This window comes from Helicoverpa zea, chromosome 21 (assembly GCF_022581195.2).
Source record: "Helicoverpa zea isolate HzStark_Cry1AcR chromosome 21, ilHelZeax1.1, whole genome shotgun sequence".
Taxonomy (NCBI): Eukaryota; Metazoa; Arthropoda; class Insecta; order Lepidoptera; family Noctuidae; genus Helicoverpa; species Helicoverpa zea.
The window spans coordinates 9,642,526-9,659,421 of record NC_061472.1 but is presented as its reverse complement, the minus strand read 5'-3'; the positions used below and the strand labels follow the sequence as shown (position 1 = coordinate 9,659,421).

At 36.2% G+C, this 16,896-nt stretch overlaps 2 protein-coding genes across 2 annotated transcripts; one reads left to right on the top strand and one right to left on the bottom strand.

Annotated features, from left to right (window-relative positions):
- Nucleotides 1–151: 151 nt before the first annotated feature.
- On the top strand, nucleotides 152–13,182 carry LOC124640706 (cyclin-J-like). The gene is made up of 6 exons (XM_047178596.1): nucleotides 152–550; nucleotides 2,348–2,458; nucleotides 6,121–6,292; nucleotides 6,743–7,024; nucleotides 7,629–7,785; nucleotides 8,593–13,182. Exons 1-6 carry the CDS (start codon nucleotides 443–445, stop codon nucleotides 9,074–9,076), a joined length of 1,314 nt encoding a protein of 437 aa, XP_047034552.1. The 5' UTR covers nucleotides 152–442; the 3' UTR covers nucleotides 9,077–13,182.
- A 431-nt stretch (nucleotides 13,183–13,613) lies between these two features.
- LOC124640707 (protein tipE) lies at nucleotides 13,614–15,063 on the bottom strand. Its single transcript, XM_047178597.1, has one exon. It carries the CDS (start codon nucleotides 14,519–14,521, stop codon nucleotides 13,841–13,843), a length of 681 nt encoding a protein of 226 aa, XP_047034553.1. The 5' UTR covers nucleotides 14,522–15,063; the 3' UTR covers nucleotides 13,614–13,840.
- Between the last annotated feature and the right edge of the window lie 1,833 nt (nucleotides 15,064–16,896).

Here is a 16,896-nt window from a genome sequence, read left to right as displayed (position 1 = left end):
TCTAGGCGATGATTCTTAGTCGCCAGCTTTTCTTAGTCGAGTTTGTGTCTATGGGAACCAGAGATTTTTTATCTATCTATTTTTTATCGCAGCACTATTCCGAACGAAGTATTTTTTCTGCTCACTCACTCAGCTACCTACCTACTTCTAGTCATTCATTCTATTTGTCAAAAATGCTGTACGAAGGAGCTCGCATCGCCAAGCAATGAAATTATTTTAAATATAGTTTTTCGTGACATTTTTTCGGCGTTTTTGTGATTAACTTGAATGGGAAGAGTGATGCTTGCGTGTAGTACGAAATATTTTTGCAAAAGAATTCCTTTGGTTGCATTTTTCGGCTTGATTATTTGACACTTGTTTCCACGTGGTTCACGTCACAATCGGTCGACGTGTTAATTTTCTACATATTATTTAAAGTTCTTGACTTGATTTAAACGAAGAAATGGAGTCATTGAACATCTCGAAACTCAACTTGTGCAGCGGCAGGAGCCGGAGCTCCCAAGACAACGGTGTGAAGTTTGAAAGGACTGAAGAAAAATTCGAAACAAATGTAAGCCATACCATGTGTTGTAAAATCATTTAAACACCAAAGATATTAAATGAAACAGAAAGAAATAGCTTTATTTGCGATGTGTTTCAGATTTTAAACTTAGTTTCTAGAATTTTCTCGACCATGTTATGAAATTTCATGGAGGTTCAATATCCAAAAATCAGATCATTTTTCATGACCAAATACAGATGTGCATGGAATCAAAACACTTTAAAATTATATTTTGCAGGGGGTTTGGGTGTTTTAATGGTAATCAGTAAATGAAAGAAATACTGCATTGTTTTTCCTGGTTATGCTAAGTCATTGCAGTTAATATTTGTATGATGACATGAAACAGCTGTTTTGTGAAACATTAACATCAGAATCATAACATTGGTCAATATTGTGTAATTTTACAACAATAAATAAATTCCTCAGATAATTTTTATCAATAAATGTTTGTTAGATATTTTTTTATTTTGCAATGTTTCTGTTGTATTTATTTAATTGTTGAAAAAACCAAAGCTTTTTAATTTAAATGCTAATTACTTTATATTTTTTTTTTTTTTTTTAATAATGTCTGGACACCTTTTCACACACGGTCGGTTAGCCCCATGGTAAGTTATTTATTAACTTGTGTTATGGGTGCTAACACAACTGATAAACTACATATAGCTACATATACACATATTTATGAATACATATTGCAACACCCAGACCACGGCCAACAAGCATGCTCATCACACAAATGTCGACCGAACCGGGAATCGAACCCGGGACCTCAGGTTTGGCAGTCCGGCATGGTGACCATTGCGTCATCGAGGTCGTCAAAAGGTCGTTATATAAATTGAATTCTTTAAGAAAGAAATTATCTAAAAAGAAAATAATATTTGTAGCGTAACCACATACTGATAACTGCTTTATTATGTGGAGTAGTTAAAATTTTATTGTTATAAAATGCAAATAAAATGTGTATGTACCTAGATAATAAGAACTCCAACTCTAATTTGTCCCAATTCAGAAGCCTCAAATGCATTAAACCTCCTTTTCATCTCATCTAATTCATATTATAGCAATGTTTACTTAATTTGCAAAAACCAATAACAAATTTTTTTCAATCAAATAGTAAATCAATCAATCAATAAATACATTGCGATTCATTTTAATATACTTGATTATGTGACAGTCTGGCAAGCTGCCATTTCCAATGATATTACAATATCTATAACACAAAGCTAAGTTTCATCATACTTGCAGGAACATTTATTTACTTAAAAAAAGAAATTTCTAGACTAATACACCAGGAAACCGCACAATGGCAAGCCACTTTTAAATAATATTCATTTTTAAATTCATACATAAGAAATTTTTAATATATTACTCTCATTTTGTCTGCCTTTTGTCATAGAGTAAGACTTTTTCATGCATTTAATACCACAGCATTTTCCATATTCATATGTTTATTTGATGTTGAAGAGGTTTTAAGCTAGGTATATAGAGTTATGGACCCTGCAAAAGAAGGCATTACTCATAGTCCTCCGAGCCTTTTACCCAACTATGTTGGGGTTGGCTTCTAGTCTAACCAGATGTAGCTGAGTACCAGTGCTTTACAAGGAGCGGCTGCCCTATCTGACCTCCTCAACCCAGTTACCCGGGCAACCCAATACCCCTTGGTTAGACTGGTGTCAGAATTACTGGCTTCTGACTACCCATAACGACTGCTAAGGATGCTCAATGGCAGCCGGGACCTACAGTTTAATGGATATCCGAAACAGATATATTTAGAAAAGGCTACATTTGTATTTTTTTTTGTTACAGGCACTCACAGATCAAGATGAAGAGTACCACTGTGAATATAAAGAAGAAATATGGAAGAACCTTTTGGAACAAGAAGCTGAGAAACCAACTATTCACCTGCAGTCACCACAGGTGAGAAATTCCTTTGTACTTAGTCTACTGGCATTGTTAACTATGTACTATTTTAACTGAGTTAAAAAAAAGATCACAACAAATTGAGAACTTCCTCATTTTTGGGAAGTTGTTAAAAAGAGGCTCTTTGTTTGTGCGTCTACAATTTTGGAACCTCCTCCAAAGGAAAGTTTAGATACATATACCTATGTATTTTTGAAGTTGGTTTCTTTAAAAGGTTTTTTTTATTAGGATGATATAGTCCAGTTGGTCTGTTGTAGACCTAGAATTAAATCCTTTTCACTCAAAAACTGGCAGCAATATTGCTTATACATCAAAATAAAATATGAGCTATGTATGTTGTAAGGGTGAAGGAAGTATTTCTCTCAGGAAGCGGGGGATAGTCTTAAATAGTAAATTAATTTACTGTGTAAGAAGCATTCGTTAAAAACTGGTCAATGGCCACTTCAAAATAATATCAGATAGCCACTGATAAATTACTGATTAAATTCAGGAACTATGGTCTATCAACATTGATCTTGAAATATTATTATTCTGTAAAATGTATAAACAAATTAATGTTATCTTGTGTTTACGTTTGAATAATTCAATCAATAATTTATTTAATACTGTAGTTTATTTTAATAATACACGATTTTTTATGTATGTCCATATTTATTAAAAATTCATTCATCAAAAAGAACCAGTCATGTAAAATCAATATTTGTGTGTTACTGAATAATTGTAGTTGCCTTGAAAAGTGCTAGACAGGGCGGCGATTGTAGCTGGAGTGTTGTAGGTTAATAAAATATATAGAATAGTGTGCAATACTAGGAATTTGTAAACAATACAAGCAAATGTTCCTACATAGGCTAGTACTTTTCACAACGCACAATACACTTCTGTATCGCTAATCGGAAGCTCGCATTACATAAAAAACAGCCAAAATCAGCTTTAATTACCTATTTCAAAATTTTTCTACAATTTATGAAATTAATATTTTCCAATGACGAAATGTACTCAATATTGAAGTAATTATTTTAACAAAGACAAGTATATACTAATGTAACGCTATTGAATATAATTACATGATTCATATCTGCCATTTCTTGCACAAGCTATTTCATCACAAACAATATTAACCTTTACGCCATAAGTATTAGAGATTAAAATCGCTTGCATTTTTTTTTTGTTGCATGGACATTGGAAGTATTGCAACAGATTAACGGTAAACTTGTCTCCCTTCGAAGCAGGTATTGTGTTAGATAATTCAATGACGCCCTTTGCAGAGAAACAAGATCACATTCTTTCGAATTCAAAAGATTTGCCATATTATTTGAGATGTTAAAAGGACAATGTGACGTACCAGCTGCTTTATAACAAAGAAGTAATATTTACTGAGGTACTAAGGGTTGTGCATAATATGAGTAATTGAGTTCATTTTCACAAACAGGTCTCAGGTAGTCTCCTAAATAAAGGAGGACAGATTTTGTACTAAAATTATTTCTAAAGTTATTGTAACCAATTTTGCTGATCTCAATTTTACGGCGTTTGTTATGTAGCAGATGGATACGACATGACTGCAAAATTATTTTGTATCAAAGATGAAAGTCGAAAAGAAAATTTTAAGAATACAAAACAAAAATTATACTCAACTGTACCTATTTATTTTACACTGTTCAATTTTTACATTTCTTAAACTGTGTTGTTAGAGGCCTAGTTTTATGAGATTTATTTTAGTTAAATTGCCACCCTTGTCCTCAATATGGCGTATTAATTATACAAGGGGATTAACAAAACCCAGTAGCCTACTCTCATTCTGTCTGAAAACTATCACGAAAGCAAGCCATGGCTTAGTAACCTGAAACAGTAACATAATGTCCTGAATGACGTCATTGATAAGTTTATTGGCTAGTTTACTTACCCTCGTAGTGAGGTCGTTGACTGATTAACGAGGAAAATTGCTCATTAATTTTGTGGCTTTGAAAAAGCACTGTTTTTCACCAGTTTTTTTTTTAATAATATTTTGCTAACTTTTTCTTTAACGTCGTCAAAAATCATCAAATGACCCCTTCCGTTGTGGGTTAGCAGCGGTGAGGGAGTGTCAGACTCTTACTGACTAAAAACCGTCGTGTTCCGTCGTAGGCCGCGTATGTACCAGGACCTCGGTAACTCTTTCGAACAATCCCGCAACCCCGGCAGACCTTGGCCCTGTTGGTTTTGCTAACTGCTATCTATGTTTGTAGATAACGATTGATTGATGGTTATTCTAGACATATTCAAATTAAACACATAGATTATTAAATTTTTGAGAGTTAGCCTGAAAATGTAAATTAGGTATCCCTCAGGAATTCGAACGTAACTCTGTTATCTGTTGGGTTTCATTCCAAAACGTACAATTTGTAAAGTTCTGTGTTAAAAGTAAAGCATTTCACATAACTAAATCCACAAAAATATTCGATGTACCTATAGTTGACGCTGTAACAAGGTACCTACTTATGTTACATTCATATGCATAGGCAGCCATGTTTTTTTTATCAAATTGCTTCCTAGTTATCTATTGTGCCCTCACGATGTTTGCCTACCAATAATAATCAGTTACGTTCAATAATATTTACGTGCACACGATTTGAATAGAATCGTTTATGTTCATCACCTTGTAAACTTATTCAGTTATCATTTATCGCGAAAAAGTAATAATTTTAGACTGTGACACGTGCAATGGTAAAAATTAATGTTTTATATTAAGTTTTACGACTGATGTAAGCTACCTATATCTATTACTGAATTACTGCCAACTTTAGTTTTCATTATAAATTCAATTTCACTAATTTTATTAAATAAAATAAATTTACATGTAATTCTGACATTTGTGGTGTAAGCTAATAAAAATTGTAAACTTTTTTATATGGGTACCTGAATTAAGTGATTTTTTATGTATTTAATCAATATCCGTTAGCGAGGAAACAAACATCCAAATCCACAAACTTTCTTTTATAATGATAATTGTATTTGAAATATGTGTTCTAATTTTATTATTACACTGGTATACAAAAAAAATAAAAAAATCTGCGGCAGGGATTTTGTTAATGGTTTTTGTTAATACTCATATTAGACCTTCACGCTGCATGCTTATTTATTTTTGATTCACTCTGGTTATTGAGATAAACGGAACAAACGGAAAAAAAAATGCATTTCTTACACAGCCATTTGGACCGATTCCCGCAGAACCTGGGTGATTACAGTGAGGAACAAGGAGAAAGGTTCCATCAGGATATCAGGATAATGGAAGAAAGATATCAAGGTCGATGGGACTGCCATATGATGGCTGACTATTGTTGGACCTTGAAAAGAGATTGTCCTGACAAAGTAAATAAGAGAAAATCCCAAAGCAAAAGTTTTTCATAATCTTCATTTATTTATTCTAGTTAAAGGTACCCCAAACTATTATTATTTTTGTGTATTTTTGTAAAAGTAAACAATTAAAATAAATTTTAAATACATCTTTTGGCCCATTTATTGAAGCATTTTATGGAAAATGTTAGTGCGTTTATCTCAAAAACTGGAGTCAATTTGACCATTCTGGTATTTTTCCCGTTATCAGCACACTCGTCTTATACAAAATCTACTTCAAGTATGCCTTCCGCGAAATGACTGTATAGCAGTGTTATTATTTGTTTCAGCTGGAGTTCCGAGGCGCGTTAGTACAGCAACTGCGTGACGTCACAAAGAAATTGGGGCTGAGCATTGCGACGCTACACTCGGCGGTTGCTCAGCTCGACCTGTTCATGGACGCTCACAGACTGAGGGCTGACCGACTCACACATGTCGCTTTAGCCTGCTTGAGCTTAGCAGGTAACGAAATATCACCTATATTCGTATAATCATCGGCAAGGATATTGAGCCCTGACCTTCACCTGCGTAGAAGTGATTTATTGGTTTATTGCTATAAGTGTACAGTGCGCAAAGCGATCCTCACTCTTCCGCCGAGAGTTCATTATCCGTGCCGATAACTATAAAGACAGTTAATAGGTATTCGTGTTTTGATATGAATTCTGTTATTGCAAATTAAATAAAGCGTTTCCGTACGTATTTTTTCAAGAGCTCTAAAACATCATCATGCTCCGAGCCTTTTTCCAACTATGTTGGGGTCGGCTTCCAGCTCAAAAACATGAAGAAAAATATTTATAACTTTTTTTTTAAATTGAATCTCCAAAAACATCAAATTCAGAAGTATTTCATTTAACTTACTTTGTACTAAATAACTGTCTTGTCATTTTAACACAAAATAAAATTGTCCAACAGCAAAAAGCGAAGAGAAATTCAGTCGGGCGCCCACACTGAAGACTTTATCCAAGATTAGCGGGGTCCAGCTATGTGGGAAGACGTTTAGACAGTTAGAGTGGATGGTGGGCCAGCACGTTCGCTGGCGACTGTTGGCTCCGACGCCCGTGACGTACGCCGCGCTCCTTGCTCAGTACGTGGTGACAGATAGCGACCTCACCACCAGACATCCTAAGTTCGTCAGACGCTTTAAGAGAGATGGAGCGAAACTCCTCGAAGCTTACTTGGATTTGACGCTGTCTGGTGAGTTGGTTCAATAAATGTGTTATTTTTATAATCCTCGTCTTATTATTATATTATTGCGTATTGGTTTTAAAAACATATGCATACAGACATGTATTGCTGGGGACTGTATTGAAAACATAAGAAGCTGTGAAGTGTGGATGGAGTTAAAAAGCCGTCAGGTCGAAGCTTCCCCTTCAATCACTCGTATCTATAAAAAAAACCGCATGAAAATCCGTTGTATAGTTTTGAAGATCTAAGCGTACAATGGGACACAGGGATGTAGGGACAGAAAAACCAAATTTATTTTAGGATCCGTAGACCGGCTTAGAGAGCATTGGCGTGCATTTTTCTTTTCACACACATCGGAATAGGCTCCGATTGGCTGAAAGAGCATGCAATCGGAGCCAAACGTCTGCAAGACCGAGAAAAAGTACGCGATCGGAGCCGGTCAGCTCCTCTTATTTCACTGCGCTCGAGCATTCTTAATGCAAAAATAAACTTTACCACAAATACTAAGTACTCGATTTTCAACGTGTTAAGAATATGCTCTCCTCTCCGAGCCGGACCCTTATACTATGTAGTGAAGTTTTTCAGTTTAGTAAACTAACTCCATATTCCGCAGACGTGCGGCTGAAGGTGGTGGAGTGCGTGGACGTGGGGTGCGCGTGCGTGGCGTGCGCGCGCGCGGAGCTGGGCCTGCCCGCGTGGCCCGCCTGGCTCGCCGCCCGCGCCGCGCGCCAGCCCGCCGCCGTGGCGCCGCTCGCCAGGCTGTTACAGAGGTACACGCATAACAACTACCTTTAAAAAGAGTAACCATGGAGTTTCTTGCCCGTTCTTCTCTATAGGAAACTAGTTTTCAATGGGCAAGTAGAATCAAATCTATTTATAATATTTCACGTTCATAAGTGCTTGTAAAATCGCTCCTTGTAAAGGGCTGGTACTCAGTTGCATCCGGTTAGACTTGAAGCCGATCCCGACATAGTTGGGAAAAAGGCTCGGAGAATGGATGGTTCATAAGTGACCTCCTCCCCCGTATAGTTTGCCAGAACTGCTTAAGAAAGAAGAAGCGCTGGCAAGTTAAACGGTACACTATAGCCATATTTACTCCAATCTAAAAGCATACAATGATTCATGATACATAAATAATTCTTCATAATTATCTATCTTTATCTATTTAAATTGCATTTACATATTTATTACTCTTTTCCCAAACCTGAATTCAAAATTTCTAAATGTCACATCCTAGGTTTCAACAGCAAGCGTATCAAATTACCTAAGCTGCCGACACCAATCATAATGCGAAACAAAACCCAACTTGACTAAAAACCAAAATTCAATTAAAAAAAAATAACCAGCGTAAATAAACAATATTTTTACTTAAGCGACATACTGTTTATTTATGATCAAATTCTCACAATGATGATCAAAGGCCGAAAAGACGCTCTTACGAGCTGCCGGTCGATATCCCTTTTGGTTGATGTCCCTATATGGTTATAACACCGAAGCGAATACCTGAGAACTCAAGCTGAACCCTCTCTATACTACATACTTTAATACATTACTAACCAACGTTGTTGATGTTACAGGATGATGCAAATTCTGAAGTCTCGCGAAACATCCGTGGAATCTGAAGTAGATCAGGGCTACAGCAGCGCCCGGACGTCCCCGAATCAAACACCGTGTACCTCGCCAAGCTTCCACGTGTCCCCGGCATCCAGCACTTGCAGCACTTCGTCCCGCAGCCACTTGAACGTCGACACATCTTACCGCCAACGGCCCGTTGAACGTCGACCCGACGCTACCTACTCCGTCTTAGACTTAGAAGATTCTAATGTGCCTCAGAACGTAAACGTTGATTACTACACACTGCCAACTGCTGTCGATATGACGCTGCAACGGGTGAACTCGGCTGCAGACTACAGGTACTGTAGGTCCCGTAGACTGGTCGATGCTAGTTTAGAAGTACAACCGTCTACCAGTATGGCTGTGAAGCGTGGCATAGACGCCAATGTCGACATCGAGAGGAAGAGGTACAGACTCGCCTCACAGATGTCCCAGGTAGTTCTATGATCATGTCTAGTCTTAACGTAAGTCTGTATTCATGTTCGGTACATTTTTCGTTCTACGACGGTTTCATGACATCTGCAAAATTTGTGTTCTTTTTTTCTAATGTTTCCTTTTTGTTCTCAACTGTTTTTTTAAGTCTTATTACAAAAATGTACTGATGCGGTTCTGGTGGCCGTGTTAAATGAATCCAGGCTATTGATGATAAATACTTTTGATTTGAGCTTTTAAATTTTATTGATGTACGTTTCTATACCTTAAACTCATATTTATTATTTGAATCGAAAGTATTTATGGTCAGTATACAAATAGGTTAGTAGGATGCATATTCCAGAATGTTGTTTAAAAGCGTAGCTGATTTTTACGAGTATGCTTTACTGTGTTGCAAGTGGAAATAATGTTGTATGTACCGAGCCTGCACTGTTTTTATTTGACTGGTTTTTTAACCTTTCCTAATACTCAAATATTTTATTTCTTATCAAATTCGAATGCTCATCATACATATTATATCCACTTGTAATAAAATGTATTATCATATAGCAATAATGATTGAGAAGTTTAGAAATATTGCTACATTTTAGAGATGAGGTTTTGAAAATTGAACTTAATTTACAAAAGACACGGATTTCAATAACTAGGTTGTTTGATGATGTGAAAGTTATAAACTGACTCATTAAAATTAGTTTTACCACTAGTTTCTACTTCATCTTCTGTGTGCTTTCAGGATAGGCGTTATGTTTCAGAAACGTCCTCAGTAAATTAATGCTTTCTTGTCAAATAACTTTTTGATCTAAAAATACAACTATAGTGTCAAACTTATATAAAAACCAACTCTAATGCAATAAAACTTCTCAATTACGCATTTCCTAATTAGCAATAGTTAGTGAGAAATTGTTGGTTAAACACCAAATCTCGAATTAGCAAAGTTTTCAACAGCCTGATTATATAACAATGCAAAAATGAAAGCTTATGATGAAAAGTACATAATTAAATTGTATCCTTTACCTAATTTAGAGTGGGTTGTACCATTTACATAATGACCGAATCAAAACCAGCCGTCAAATCGGCGATATCGCTTGTTGTATTCAAAATTCAAATGGTGCAACCCGCCCAAAATGTTAGATTAAAGGCGACATATTTATTCATACTCTATTTATAGAAATGCCAAATTGTTTATTATATACAAAATAAATTTGCATCGTTATGCAATTAGGTTGTTGGTTAGCATTTAAATGGTGATTATGACGTAGCTCATAGATCGAATAGGGTTGGCATAACATGCGTAAGTAGATGAAATATGTATGTACACAATGTAAACGATTCCTCAAGTACTTAATACAAATTAAAAATGGATACTTAACACGATCATGCAAGCTTATATAGAATCCGGTGTGCAAAAGGATGGAGCTATAGAAAATAAAATATAAATTTAATAGTTATTGCGTTTTATGTGTAGATAGAGGATATATCTGAAATTAAGTAACTTAAATACGAAGTAACACAGCAATAAGTTTTAATAACAGCATGTTATGTCAATCCGGTATTGTACGACTGCCTTAATATTACTGTAACGGATCATACGACGTGATAGAGTAAACTGACGATCATTATTTCCTTAATTTATGTTAGTTAGAAATTTATATCGTGTATACGTTGTAAAGGTGGAATTACTCATTTTAAAGGCGTTTGGTTCGCGTGAAACCTCTTTCGTTGTTGGCCGAATTTGAACTACTTCATAGACGCTTTCTACTTGTCTCTGGTTTGCATCAGTGAAACTGAAATAGCAACACAGAGATAGACATATCAACCATCGAAAGAACTAGAAGGTAATGTATATTTCGGCATACCTTATCGAAGGCAGCACAATAGCTGTGCTGTGATTGGTTGACGGTAATAAAAACAGTCAATCAAATTGCTTGACTGATGTTTGCGACGTTAAATAACGAAAATCAGGTTCTCGCACTAACGAACATTCATTCGTCTTTAGAAAACTCAATTTCACCTTGATTTACCAATCTAGTATATTTTAATACTGTATCCGAAATAGCAATTCTAGTAAATTAATGCCAATTTCATTTAGTACGAGTCATGTTATAGAATAACTTATTTGAATAATTTTTGCTGTTTTGGATGTAGAGCGGTTGTGATTAAGTATGTTTTAAATTATTGTTAATATTTAAATTTGCTTCTGCTTATAAATGTTATTGTATGCACTTATATTCGCTTTACGTTTGGCCAGTTACGTAAACAGCATGACAGTTCTAGCTGTCCCATTAAAAATTCAAGAGCCCTCATACTAATTAATTTACATTGTCAACATCGAAACGTTCGGCATGAATAGTTACTTACAAAAAATATAAACACACCCAAAACTGAGTATACCGGTGTAAGTGTACAGCCTAAACTTTAGGCAAATTGACTTTTTCTCTCTGGGTAACACCAACCCTATACTTGAACAGTTTTGGGTGTACACAACTTTACATATACATTTTTTAATTGAAAGCTGGCAAAATAACCATTATAAGCAGAAATGACAATGTTTGGACCGTGGTATGGAATAGAATCTTGTTTTAACATTAACGTTTTTATTGCTCATTTTTACTGCATTGTTTAAGTTATTTTTTAAATATTTTTTATCAACGAAATGTAAGATTCCGTTCCATATTCACATTTAATGTGTAAAACTGTTATGTGACAAAATATGTGGTGTGATATCAAAATTAATTTACCAGTGACAGTTCATGTCTTATTTACTTTTCACAAAATGTTGATTGTTGCGAAAATCCATCACATATTTGGGCGTATGGTATAAATGTTTTATTTCACTACCTTATTTTAAAGGGTTTTACAACTGTCAATAGGGCAAAGGGGACATAAGCAATAGTATTTTCGGTCGTTTTAAAAAATCGCAAACGGGTACATAAATCAATTAACTGCTTGAATGTCGCTAATTAGAGAACAATAAAAAATCAATTGTGTCTCGCGTACATTTTACATATAATACAAGGGGTTAATATATGCATTAAAATTATAAATAACAAAGAAAGTAGGCCTAGAGCTAAAGCTAAGTCCCACAAAACCGTTTAAGTGGCTATGTGGAACTTATGCATTTTATGCAAATTGTACCGAAACTAATACATTAGACAAATAATCAAATTAATGAGAAACCCCTTGGCCCTAGAAAAGTAATAATTTTTATACGGGTTTGTAAACGGTCTCGTAATGTCTACTATTTTGGTTTATTACTAATGTTGTACCAAATGTTTGAATGTTTTATTCGTAATATTAATATTTGCTACAGTGATAATTTCCAAGTTAATTTGGTACCTTTTACTCATATCGCGACCGACACCATGCTTATACTCGAATGTATTGTTTTTCCAGCTCAAGGCCTAATGAAATGAAGTTACCAAAACTATTTTTGAGTATTTTATATTATGTTGCAGATCTAAAAATGTTAATTGTATTTAAAATGTCATCGTTCACTACATAAACTTGTATTTGTTATTCGCATTTCATTAAAACATGTAAAGGTATAGTCGATATAAATAAACTGTGCTTCCTTAATCATTCTGCCTTACAATTCTTATTTGTCGATAATTATAATTACTTTTCAAAAATAGAAGTCATTGGTAAATAGCTTCCTTCATAATAATTTCGACTTTATCTGTACCATTTTGTATTACCTACCTAGTTTTTAATCTGTTGTTGAAGTCTTCAGAGTAAAAATGCTTATATACAATGATGTTATCGACAAATAAAGTTATTAATCCAATTAAAAAATAAATATATTCCGCTTGTAAGAATAGAAAATTTTCATTGCGTTCAACATTAATTTAGCAATCATTTCAAAGGGTTTCCACAAAACTTTCAGTGTAATTTTCGTAATGTATGCAATGGAAATTATCTATCGTATATAAATAGCTTCGAAATATTTTAAATGTAATAAGTACATGTTTAATGACGTAAAAAGTGAATGGTTGTACGAAGACTGAAGGATATGTAGTATACATTGGCATTGGACTGAACAGAAAATGAAAATTATTTTGTACCTATGAAAACTTAAGATAAAGACACATTATAAACCTTGAAATAAATATTTTACTTCTTTATGAACTGGTTTGCTTTTTCAAACGTTTAATATACCTACCTTTATGCACGCACTAGTATTACTCACAACTTGCCAAGTATAATTCTAAAGGAATCATAAAGTACCGTGTAGTGTGTATGGTAGTGTGAAAGTTCATTTAAGGTTCTAGGGCCGATCCCAGCGGGGCCCAGCAGGGCCAAGGCCTGCCGGGGCTGTGGGTTGTTCGAAAGAGATACCGCGGCCCTGGTACATAAAAGGCCTATGACGGAACACGACGGTTTTTAGTCAGTAAGAGTCTGACACTCCCTCACCGCTGCTAACCCACAGCGGGAGGGGTCATTTGATGATTTTTGACGTCGTTAAAAAAAAAAAGGTCCTAGGGCCGATCAAGCTTTAGAGCAGGAAAAAGTTAAAAGTACATAGATGTCGCTAGTATCATCAAAAATAAAACGATTTTTTGTTTCAGAATTTTTTATTGGCATCTTTACAATAAATATATTCAATATTTTTAATTTTCAGTAACTCGTCATCGTTCATTTACGCCTTCAATATCTGGTTTTGATAAATATGAAATAAAATTTCGACAGCAAAAAGCTGTTCATATAAATACATATGTACACAATATATTATTTACATCCTCACTATCGAAAATATAATTTTGTGCTCGTTTTAATTTAAGACTAAGCTAATCGGTAGACTGATGTGTCATCGGGGGATAGAGTAGGCAAGCGTGGGGGACGGCGTGGAGGGCGTCGGCGGCGACGCGGCTTGCACTCGCAGTGCAGCGCGCACAGCCCTATCCCGGCACAGCCCGACAGGAACAGCGGCACCGCCAGGGTCCTCGTCACCGTCGCCACTTGCTCTCCTCGCGACCAACGAGGCACCACCACAGACGTATCGGCCCGCGACCAGAAACAGGGGTATCGAGCACCTACATACCCGTAGCTTGTCGTGAAATTCTCACAGTCGACTGCCGGTGGATAACCACATCCCTTTATATTGACAAACAGAACAGCCGGACGCCATTCTTCTGCATGAGCTTTGTACTTGACGTGTAGCTGTGTACACTTATAAGCGTCGCTGGTGCACCCCTCTCTGCACGATGCCCAAGTACAGTTGTCCAAGCCGAGCCTGTCATCGCGCCTCTCAGTGACGCACTCCGCTGGGACTGGATCGAAATCAGCTGCTAGAGCACTTAACGCTGGATCAGCGTACAGCGGCACGAGAAACAGCAGCGCGGAGCCCCCACCTCCTAACAAAGTAGCTAGTATTACGGTGATATATCGCGTTAGCTTAGCACGCGTTTCTCCTCTACGGCGAGAGGATCGTACGACCAAACGTTCCGAACTTCCACCCCTCATTTTATGAGCACTGCGTCAACCCATGCTGAATTGAAAACCTTGCCCCATATACATTAGCGAGCTACGCATGCGCCAAAGCAAAACATGCGCTGTTTCGCTGTTCAAGATTCTTTCTTTACAACATTTTATTTGCATATATGTTGCTATTCATGTACGTATGTCTGTGATGCGGCAAACAACTATATTCTACCGATATCAATACCTATATTGTTCATATTATATTTGAAGGTACAAGTTTAAGAACCTTGTTCTTGAAATTTCAAATGATTCTGCTAAGTAATTTTACTTAAGCTAGGTACATACGATTGATATATATACATGTACCCAAATTCAATTGACTGTCTACTATTAAAGCGTATGTGACATTCCACATGTTTTTATTTTAAATAAACGGTTTATCCTTTTGCAATATGATTGTATAGCAGACTACCCTTCCGACCAAATGGCAGGCAGACCAATGGCAAAGCAATGAAATTTTATTGGAATACGATTGGTCTTATATTAGAAGCAGACTGCCCGCTAAGCTTAAAACTGCTATTGAGATTCAATTGTTATCCAATTGACACCTTATTAAATTAGCAGAATCAAGCTCCTATGCGTTATACCTACCGGTTATGAATAAGTTAGACTGTTAAAAGTATTTTTGAAGAAGAAAACGGGGCAACAGACAGGGGCCCGATTCTCCTAATTTTACTTAAGCGACATACGATTCAAGTTCGACTCGATTCGACTGAGATCCAATCCCGACTCGATTACGATTGAAGCGTATGTGGCATTCCGCTATTTTTTCTTTGAAATAAACTTTTTAATCTTTTCTGTCATTCAATAATGAATCATTTTGTCTGCAAATGATTTACGATTGCAAAATGATTGTACAGCAAACTACCGTATAGACCAAAATCACCAAAATAGCAGACCAATCGCACACCAATCAAATGTCAATCGAATACGATTGGTCTTTTATTAGTAGCAGAATGCCCGATATGGTTAAAACTGCTATTGCGATCATATTGAGCTGGGTACTCACTTAGCAGTGTAGCACGTAACGTATCAGATACGGTATCAACCTGCAAGTGGGTACGGCTCGTCCACGGACCTCACGAGCACACTGCGAGCCGCCTTTGTGTTCGCAGCGAAACCACCACTCGGCGGGTCAGTGCGAGCTTACAGCGCTCCACGCGCGAGCGGCTTGCAGCGGGCTCGTGCCTACGTACCCACTTGATACCGTATCTGATACGTTACGTGCTACACTGCTAAGTGAGTACCCAGCTTTGCGATTCGATTTCTATTCGATTTTGTCATTATTAACTTAGGAGAATCGGGCCCCTGGACCAATCGCAAACCAATCGAATGTCGTTGGAATACGATTGGTCTTATATTAGTAGCAGAATGCCCGATATGATTAAAACTGCTATTGCGATTCAATTTCTATTCAATTTTGACATTATTAACTTAGGAGAATCAGGGCCCCGATTCTCCTAATTTTACTTAAGCGTCATACGATTCACGTTCGACTCGATTCGACTGAGGTCCAATCCCGACTCGATTACGATTGAAGCGTATGTGGCATTCCGCTATTTTTTCTTTGAAATAAACATTTTTATCCTTTTCTGTCATTCAATAATGAATCATTTTGTCTGCAAATGATTTACGATTGCAAAATGATTGTACAGCAAACTACCATATAGACCAAAATCACCAAAATAGCAGACCAATCGCACACCAATCAAATGTCAATCGAATACGATTGGTCTTTTATTAATAGCAGAATGCCCGATATGGTTAAAACTGCTATTGCGATCATATTCGATTCGATTTCTATTCGATTTTGACAATATTAACTTGCTGGAGAATCTGCAATTGATTCTGCTTTCATTTTTATTTCTTGTATTATAAGATTTTGTTTCGTCTTCTCCATACATTGCTCACCAGACCGCCTAGGACCGAATAAGAATAAATTGAATTATTAAGAAGAGAAGATTATAAAGAAGTAGGTATATTGTATGTACGAACATCACGAAAATTAATAATAAGCGGCCATTTTGGGCCAGTTGCGTTGCAACGCAACTGGCGATGATGCGATTGCACAGTCTAGCTAGTTCTTGGCTTGCTCTTGCTACACTTACGGCCAGTTTCTTCATCAAAAGTTAAAGTTAAAGTTATGGCTAAAGTAATGTCTAAAGTAAAAGTAACGGTTAAATTCAAGTTTTCTATTAGTTTTGCTGTCACTTTAGCCTTGAAAAAACGAATTTGACCGGTACTTTTACTTTAGCCATAACTTTAACTTTAACTTTTGATGAAGAAACTGGCCGTTAGTAATCTGTGGATTGTGGGCTATGGTTGTGGGCCCGTCGAAGGCTGTCAAAGTCAAACAC

Excerpts from the sequence above, each read along its gene's own strand:
- LOC124640706 (XM_047178596.1), top strand. The coding sequence starts at position 443 with ATGGAGTCATTGAACATCTCGAAACTCAACTTGTGCAGCGGCAGGAGC. Across the intron at positions 6,293-6,742 it reads AGCCTGCTTGAGCTTAGCAG|CAAAAAGCGAAGAGAAATTC; the intron begins GTAACGAAATAT and ends ATTGTCCAACAG. Across the intron at positions 7,025-7,628 it reads CTTGGATTTGACGCTGTCTG|ACGTGCGGCTGAAGGTGGTG; the intron begins GTGAGTTGGTTC and ends CATATTCCGCAG.
- LOC124640707 (XM_047178597.1), bottom strand. The coding sequence starts at position 14,521 with ATGAGGGGTGGAAGTTCGGAACGTTTGGTCGTACGATCCTCTCGCCGT.